At 34.3% G+C, this 10020-nt stretch overlaps 1 protein-coding gene across 1 annotated transcript; it reads left to right on the forward strand.

Annotated features, from left to right (window-relative positions):
• Window positions 1–2988: 2988 nt before the first annotated feature.
• LOC109155066 (protein FAR1-RELATED SEQUENCE 7-like) lies at window positions 2989–5326 on the forward strand. The gene is made up of 3 exons (XM_019302794.1): window positions 2989–3066; window positions 4392–4473; window positions 5016–5326. The coding sequence occupies exons 1-3, from the start codon at window positions 2989–2991 to the stop codon at window positions 5324–5326; spliced, it is 471 nt and encodes a 156-aa protein (XP_019158339.1).
• The last annotated feature ends 4694 nt before the right edge of the window (window positions 5327–10020 follow it).

Raw genomic sequence — 10020 nt, forward strand, 5'->3', positions numbered from 1 at the left:
ATTGAAACAAGCTCCGAGGCAGTGGTATAAAAAGTTTACTTCCGTTATGAGTAAGCATGGGTACAAGAAGACTTCTTCAGACCACTGTGCTTTTGTAAACAGATTCTCTGATGATGACTTTTCTATATTGTTGCTTTATGTTGATGATATGTTGATTGTTGGTCGCAATGTTTCAAGAATTCAACAGTTGAAACAGGAGTTGAGTAAGTCATTTTCAATGAAGGACATGGGACCAGTAAAGCAAATTCTTGGGATGAAGATCATTCGTGACAGGCAAAACAAGAAGTTGTGGTTATCTCAAGAGAAGTATATAGAGAAAGTACTTGAGAGATTTAGTATGGATAAAGCTAAGCCAGTGAATACACCGCTTGGTATGCATTTCAAGTTAAGTAAGAAGCAATGTGCCTCTAGTGAGAAAGAGAATGAAGAAATGCAAAAAGTTCCTTATTCTTCAGCTGTTGGTAGTTTGATGTATGCCATGGTATGTACGAGACCAGATATTGCTCATGCAGTGGGTGTTGTTAGCAGATTTCTCTCAAATCCAGGGAGAGAACATTGGGATGCTGTGAAGTGGGTTCTTAGATATCTTCGGGGTACTTCAAGTCTGAGTTTGTGTTTTGGTACAGAGAAACCTATTCTTGTCGGGTACACTGATTCAGATATGGCCAGGGACATCGACACCAGGAAATCTACTTCAGGTTATCTAATTACCTATGTAGGGGGAGCAGTTTCATGGCAATCAAGATTGCAAAAGTGTGTTTCTTTGTCTACCACTGAAGCTGAGTTCATAGCATCTGTTGAGGCCAGTAAAGAAATGCTATGGATGAAGAAGTTTGTTCAGGAGCTCGGGTTTGTTCAAGACAGGTATGTGCTCTATTGTGATAGTCAAAGTGCAGTTCATCTTGCAAAGAACTCCACGTTTCATTACATGTCAAAACATATTGACACGAGATATCATTGGATTAGAGATATCTTGGAGTGCAAGATGCTTGAACTTGAAAAGATTCATACTGATGATAATGGTCTGACATGATGACTAAAGCATTGCCGAGAGGGAAGTTTGAGGATTGTTGCTCTATCGCCGGGATGGCGATATCTTCCACATAGTCGGGAGGGGGAGATTTGTTGGGTTGGGCTTCCCTCCTATGTGGTAAATAGTCCAATTTGGACCAAGCCTATTTATATCCACTATATATATATATATATATATATATATATATATATATATATATATATAGTAATATATGTGAATTGGGTTTTTTGGTGAATGCAAGACAAAAAAAAAAAAAAAAACGTGAGAGAAGGCAGCAGTTCGGCGGCAGCAGAGGAAGAAAGCATCTTCATCTTGTTTCTTCGTCCTTGATTCAAGTGTGATGAATTTTAGCCGTGAATTTGTCTAACTTCTTGGGTGGTTTCTTGATCAAATATTATTGGAGGTCAGCTTGTTTGTTCCAGGCATCTTTTGGGTATTCTCGTACTATTTGTATTCTTTTCATCTTGCTTGTAGTGGTTGAATATTTTAAGTACGAGTTGGTATTCTGTTTAGGCATGTGGAATATAATAGAAGTCTTTGGCCTAGAATTATTGCATTTGATGATTTGTGGATGTTTGGCTCGTGTGGTAGCTTGAAACTTTGTACCCAAGATTTATTATAGTGGATTATTTGGTTGGTGGTAGTCCCGTGGTTTTTTCCCCGATTTGGGGTTTTCCACGTAAATCTTGTGTCCCTTGTATTCATATTTATTTTTTGGCTGTTTTGTATCCTCTCGTATTTGTGCACTGTGTCGGGTCTGTGATTTTCATTGTCACAGGTAGTGGGATTTTTCCCAACACACATAAACTACCAAGATACAAAATAAATGTGAAATAGCACACAACATGAACCATATAAATAAGTCACAGCCAACTAAACCCTGCACCTCATGCAGCCTGTTATTGAACTTACGATCTTAAAAAGCCTCCATTTTCACTCCTTATATTAGATAGTATATCTTAAAGTGTCAAGAAAATCAAGTCTTACTGAACCATGGCCACTGCCCGACTGACCGACCAACAACCCCCACCCCCTAAACAACTCAGAACCCCCGAAGCACCCAATTTTGAAAATTGCAAGTGAAAAAGCATAGAAACCAGTTGAATATGCACAAACCTCGCATAACCCACTGGTGCGTGATCCGTCGCCGTGCAGACACCCTAGAAGCAATCTCGGGGACGGCCCGTTCGAAACTGACACGATCGATCGGCCGCCGCCGGAGACTGGCGCCCGGCCTCCGCGACTCTGTGCAAAGCAACCGACGGCAGAGTCGTCTGTGAGAACGATGGGCGGGACCTACCCCTCCTAGAACGGCGACTGCCACCTGACCGAGCCATTGCGTATCACACCTCCTTCCGCCGAGAACGACGCCTTAACAGAAACAACGGGTGGAAACAAGAACACAAACCTTGACCCCTAACCCCAGCCAAAATCCTGCCCCTGAAAATTACAAAATCAACCTCACACAATGCATCACTAACAAATGGTAGAGGTGACGGGGTGCACCCGGAACCCCTGCACCCTAATTTACACCCATGGATCAGCCTAATCACACGGCCAGTATGAGTGCACACGTGCACATATTACCTGAAGTTCACACCTGAACTTTTACCTATATATATATATATATATATATATATATATATATATATATATATATATATGCAAAATAAAAAATAATAAAGTTGCCGTTGCAGCAACGGCAACTTCTCAAACCAGTGTGAAATTTCTCCACTGGTTTGAGAACTAAATATAAAATTAATTATATATTACTTTATGAATTACAATTAATTGAATATTAATTAATAGTAATACATATTACATACTAAAATACCACATACTACATTAACGTACCGAAATTGAGAACACATACTACATTAACAAAATTACAAGAATAAAAATTACATTTTAAAATTAAAAATAGAGTTACAAATACGAAAATTGAACATTGGCGGATGACGTACCTAAGGAGATATGATGAGCTACAGCTTGGGGTTGCCAACTTGGAAGGTCTTTCACAATGGCCCATACGTGTTCGTAACCAAAAAAATTTCTCGACCATGTTTTTGTTTACATTCTTCCAAGGCACGCACAACGATATCCGCATCGTTGGCACAGTGGCCACATTGATTGTAACTTACAATAAATTGTATTAAAATCCATGGTCATAAAACGAATATGAGCCCAATGAGCCTTTAATCTTTGGTGAATTCTCCTTGGCTCACCATTGGGATGATTGTTGCTGTAATATATATTTCAATATGCTTCCAAAATGCGCAAATTATGCCGTGGAAACGTGTTCACCATGCTTGGTGAACACGTTTCCAAACGACGCCGTTTTACAGGCGTATCATTAAAAAAAAAAATCATTGTGCTATTAACGGCGTTAGTCGCGATTTTGAAGGCAATTTCCATTATCGTTTTTGGCAGTTTCAATTCGCTATTCACTTCTTTGATTCCATTCGCTATTCACAATTTTCTTCTTCCATTCGCGATTGCTTGATTTGAACTCGTAGATGGAGGAGACAGCGGTTCGCGGAGAAGATTTAATTGGTGATTCGATTTCTGCGGTTCCAGGTTTGTTGCATTTGATTTTCTGCGTTTGATTTCGTTTGGTTTATGAGATTTTAGCATATTGAAATTGAAATTGAATTTGAATGTATATTTGTGTTTGTTATTGCGAGATTGTAGTGTGAGCGTTATAATCTATTAAATGTGTGTTTGTAGGATTTTGTGATTCATGGTGATTATTTGCAATGTTCTTTATTTGAGTTAATACCATCTGAGGTCCTCCGAGTATAGTGGATTTGCCACTTTTAGTCCTAAACTTTCAAATTGACCATTTGTCGTCCTTCGAATTTCAAATTTAACCATTCGTGGTCCAAGTTAACCACCCATGGTCCTTCAAGTTTCGAAATTTAACCAGTGGTAGTCCTCTTGAAAGGACCATGATTGGTTAAAATTTAATAGTTGAAGGACCATTGGTGGTTAACTTGGACCACAAATGGTTAAATTTGAAAGTCGAAGGACCGCAAATGGTCGATTTGAAAGTTTAGGACTAAACGTGGCAAACCCACTATACTCGGAGGACCTCAAATGGTATTAACTCTTCTTTATTTTTAGTTTGTTTTTAATGGTGTTTGTTCAGTATCTATGCAGTTTGAATGTTCATAATGTCGCAATTGTTATTAATATTATGTTTCTGTTATGAATTTTACAATTATGAGATTATGAATTTTCTGTTATGCAATTATGGATTTGATACTCTGTTCCTGCATGTGGTATGGATGTTCATAATTTGATAGTTCTATGTTCATAACATATTAACTGGTATGTTACTCTGTTTGCATATATTCAGAATGAAGATTTTGTTGGTGATTCAATAAGCACTGATCAAGCAGATGCAAAAATTGACATTGATGGCTCGTCTTCAAGTCCAGGTATTTTTCTTAGCTTTTAATGTGAATGTGGTTTCTGGTAGTTGTAGGTATTGATTCATGGTGATTATTTGCAATGTACTTTATTTTTAGTTTGTTTTTACTGGTGTTTATTCAGTATCTATTGCAATTTGAATGTCATTAATGTCGCAATTGATATTAATACTCTGTTTCTGTTATGAATTTACTATGAGATTATGAATTTTATGTTATGAGATTATGACTTTTCTGTTATGCAATTATGAATTTTCTGTATGAGATTATGAATTTTATGTTATGAGATTATGAATTATGTGTAACTGTTATTGATGGACAATATATTCTTTTTCTGTAGAGCATGGTTGGATTTATTCGTCATTCGCCATCCCCCCTCTACTTAAATAAAGAATATATTTCCATCAAATTCATTTCAATTTTGTAGTATATTATATTCATTATAGTTGAATTGCACATTCATAATGTGCAGACTTGTTCTGAAGATATTGCTGGTCAAAAGTTAGTAGTTGGTATAGTTGTGGTTATATTTTTTTTTTTTGCAATTGCAGTTGATGAAGATTTGGTTGGTGTTGTAGTAAGTAATAGTGATGAAGCTTTTGAGTTATATAATGGATATGCATACAGAGTTGGTTTTAGTGTGAGGAAAGGTCAACAACGTTACAAGGCATCTACTAAGTCAATTCAGATGAAAAGGTTCTTCTGTGCTAAAGCTGGGTATAAGGAGAAACCAAATAGTGGTGTCAAGGTTTATTCAAAAATTGATATAAGGACTGGTTGTGGTGCACTTGTTCAGTTTGACGTGTTGGGGGGGGGGATGGATGTGGACAGTTACAAAACATGTGAAAGAGCACAATCATGAGTTATGTTCTTTTGGCAAGAGTTATCTACTCCGTTCACATAGAATGGTGGGAAATAATCATCTTGAATATTTAAAAGATATGAAGAATAGTGGCGTTGCTTTGGTGGATGGTATGAGGTTTTTGAAACATCAGTCAGGGGGTTCTCCATTTGTTAGCTTTACCAACCGTGATGCTTACAATTCGATGGCTTTGAGAGTTTGAAGTGTTTGGATGAAACTGATTCCAATTCTTTGATTGAAATATTTAGGAGGAGGCAATCTAATGAGGCTGATTTCTTTTTTGATTTTGAAGTTGATTTGGATGCAAGACTGTGTAGTTTTTTTTTGGAGGGATGATCAAATGAGACGGGATTATGAGATGTTTGGGGATTTGTTAGTGCACGATACAACATATCGCACTAACAAATATGATATGATTTGTGGTCCTTTTGTAGGGATGAACCATCATTGCATGAATGCAATGTTTGGATGTGGGTTCTTGATGAACAAGAGGATAGAATAATTTGCGTGGTTGTTTAGAGCGTTTTTAAGATGCATGGATGGCAAGTGTTCACAGACTATCATGATGGATCAATGTTAAGCTATGGCTGCTGCCATTTCTATGGTATTTCCTACATCACGCAACCATCTTTGCATATGGCATATTGGTGAGAATTCGAAGAAGCATAACAAGACATTAAGGAATCATAAGGATTTTTTGGATATGTTCAATTGTGTGTTGAAATACACCGAGACTGAAGTTGAGAATGGACAAGGTATATTATTATTTACTTTGTTCATTGGGTAGAGTATCATATTTTGGTATTTTAGTCGTTTATATTGTGTATTCAAGAGGGGGTAAGAATTATGAATATACAGTTAGAAGTTATGAATATGCAGCATAGATATTATGGATATTCTATGTATATATTATGAATGTACATTATTCTGTTTGGACTTTTACTCATTTATATTCTGTATTGCAGAGGATAAGAATTATGAATATGCAGTTTATATATTATGGATCTATAACATAGAAATTATGTATATAGTATTACGTTTTTTTTTTTTATTTATTTTTTTTTTTATGATATTGTTGTTCTGTTTCATATAAGCTTAGTAAACGTGAATTGTAACTTTCAGGATGGTGACATAATATAAGTGTCATAAGAATACTTGGCTAGAGAAGCTTTATGATTGTATGGAGAAGTGGTGTCCAGCATTTAACAAGGATTATTTTTCCGGGGGCATTTTATCTTCTCAAATGAGTGAAACTACAAATCATTCAATTTCTAGAAGGTTATCTAAGACTGCTGGTTTATGTGATTTTTATTCATCCTTTGTTAGTGTTATTTCTGAATGGAGAAGTAAGGAAAATGGTGAAGATTTTCGGTGTTCTCAAGGAGTACCTTCCATGATGATGGATCATGTGAAACTTCTTTCACATGCTAGAGAGGTATATACTATTGAGATATACTTTTTGTTCGAGGAACAATTTATGAAAGGTAGCTCTTGTTATCAAGAAATTGTTTTGAATGATGGATGTAAGTGCAAGTATCATGTGTGGCGACCAGATATATATACATTATAAGGCATGAAGTAATTTTTAAGCCAATCAATTTGGATATATGTTGTAGTTGCAAGTTGTTTTCAGAATTGGGAATACTTTGCTGCCACTGTTTACGTATACTTCAAGTGCACTGTGTTTCTAGTATTCCCGATAAATACATTCTAAAAAGATGGACTAAAAAGGTTGTTGATGGTAGAAATGTGGACATTGCATCTGTGTTTTATAATGTTGGTGTCCCTCCTTAAATTTGGGTTGTCGAGATTAGTAGGAAATTTCACAGATTGATTGTTTCCTATCAAGATAATAGTGTTGCTAGACAATTTTGCGATGAAGCTGTTGAGAATGCAAGGAAAAATGTTGAAGTTGAGATTGGGGATGTGAATATTGAGAAGGGTGTTGTGTATTCTTCAAGTGGTATTGTACAAGATCCTTCAAGCCGGAGGAGTAAAGGTGTGAGAAATAAAAGGAGTAGTAGTGTTATTGAGAAGAAGTACAGTGCAGCAAGGGGGAGAAGGAGTGCTGCAAACAAGCTTGCTTCAATTACAAAGGGTGCTGTCCAATCATTGGTTTTGGAAAATATATCAGAGATTGCCCGGGATGAATATCTCGTACATCCAAGTTCTGGGGGTTCACAGTTTGTTCATTTTAATAAGAATTTAGATCACAATGTAGATATAGATTGAGATTGTGTTAATAGAACTTGATATATGTTAAGCAGTTATGTGATGAACACTATGCAAAATATTCAGATTTGAACTATATATTTGCACTATGTTTGATGTACATCTGCAAGTTTTGAATTATATGTTGAATTTACATTTGTTAAATTATGAATTTTCTCTTATGTGATTATGAATTTACAGTTATGTAATTATGAATTTCATGTTATTGAATTATGAATTGACAATTATATAATTATGAATTTTCTGTTATGAGATTATGAATTTACGATTATGTAATTATGGATATAGAGGTTACAAGTATGGCCAGAAAATCCATAACTATAAATTCATAATCTCATCCCAGAAAGTTCATAATTACATAACAGAAAATTCATAAATCCATATCTGCACATTCATGATTATATTTTCATAATTTATGGACTCAGTAATTATAATAGATTAAAAATTAAACAATAGATTTAAATTAAAATAACAGATTTTTATAATTACATAACTTTGAATTCATAACCCTGCACATTCATAATTATTTAACTTTAAATTTATAATGTCATACAAAAAATTCAGAATTGTATAACTGTAAATTCATAATCACATAACACAAAATTCATTATTACATAACAGAAAATTCATAATTACATAACAGAAAATTCATAATATGATAATAGAAAATCCATAAATCCATATGAACCATATATTCATAATATCTGAAACCTGAATTAACAGTAATAGATTTTATATTCACACGTGCAAAATATTTGTTCACATTACAAAATGAGAGATTATGAAATTAGGGTACCAACAGTCATAATTTCAAAACGAAGTATTCACAAATTCAGTGCTTCATGTTCAAAACATTTTCAAACCCCAAAAACAATATAAATTCATTTCTTCTTTGAGAGCTCCCTTGCTGCCTTCATAACCTGGGTTTTTACAGTGTTCATACCGCATGTGATAATGTTTGATGCATATTTAGCTCTCAATTCACAAATGAGGTCAGCCTTAAAAAAAAACATTAAATAATCAATTTAATGAGATGTTAAAAAATAAAAAAAGTAAATGTAAGTTGAAACTAATATATGTTATACTCTTACATTTACACGAGTGTTTCTCTTGAACCCACTGTTCCAATCTTGCATATTCCCCTTGTATGTTTCTAGGTGTCGCATAACATATATGCCACAGTCAATGACATTGTCAAGCTCTTTCCAGTGAATGGCCAAGAGTTCTACAAGAATCTTTTGTATCTTACGTAATATGGGTGATTTTTTTGCAGTCAAGTATTCCTTTAAAGCAGTCATCTGGAAAAAAATCAAACTGGTGTCATAATGGTTTATAGCAAATGTATAACAAATGATTAGAAGTTCAAGTTTATTGTTAAGTTACCAGTAGACTTGGGCAATCTGTGTAACATCAGTAGGCAGGGATTTGTTGTCTATGATATCCACTTTTTTTGCAATGATGTTAATGCAGACAACAAAGTAATGTTCGTGTCGAAGCACGGGAAAAAATATCTAATGTCAAAAGAAGAAGAAGAAGTTAGAATAGAGAAAAAAAAGTGTCGTTAATAAATAAAAGTTGAACGTGGGTAATTATAAATTACCAAATCATCATCACTGATGTCTAGATTCCAAAACTTGGTAATTTCATATTGTAACCTCTCATTGAAATTTTCCTTCCGTTTTTGAAGTGGAAGATCCTTCATCCATTGATCAGTTGAGTCAAGTTGTAGCTAAGGGGAAAAAATACGTATTAATGATAAGTTGTGCAATATGTAATGAGAATGATTAAATTATATATTCAGAATTATAGAGTCATACATTCATAGTTTTAAATTTTAAAATTGAGTTTTTTCACAAAATGGTCCCTCGACTATTGCTCATTCTCAATTTTGCATTTCGACTTTTAATTGCACCCAATGTGGTCCCTTGACTTTTAGAAACTCCCCCAAATTGGTCCTCCGTTAGAAATTCCGTCTATTGAGTGTTAAAATAAAGGGCATTTTCGTCCATTTACCTATTATATGTCTAATATACTCTGAAAAATAGTCAAGGGACCATTTTGGGAATAGTCGAGGGATCATTTTGAGAAAAACTCATTTATTTATTTCATTTTTGTTTATTTCCATTTTTGTAAGACTATCAAATTAGAGTTTCTATACATATTTTTTTACAAATATAAATAGTTAAAATTCACAATCAAACCTCAAAATTTTAAACTTTCTATACAAATTTGTTCCTTCTGTCTAAACATACAAACTTTTCCTCTAATCCTATCAAGTTTTACAATAAGTTCTGTAAATTTCAAAAATATAATACTCATATACTTTTTATGTTCACACACACACACACTAAAACTTCAATAGACAATCAATCACTATGTATCATATTAAATATTATTTTTACCATTGAAAATAACATTACTAGTTTTATCAGTTTAGACACCCAAAATGTACTATTCACTTC

Source organism: Ipomoea nil, unplaced genomic scaffold (assembly GCF_001879475.1).
Source record: "Ipomoea nil cultivar Tokyo-kokei standard unplaced genomic scaffold, Asagao_1.1 scaffold2690, whole genome shotgun sequence".
NCBI lineage: Eukaryota > Viridiplantae > Streptophyta > Magnoliopsida > Solanales > Convolvulaceae > Ipomoea > Ipomoea nil.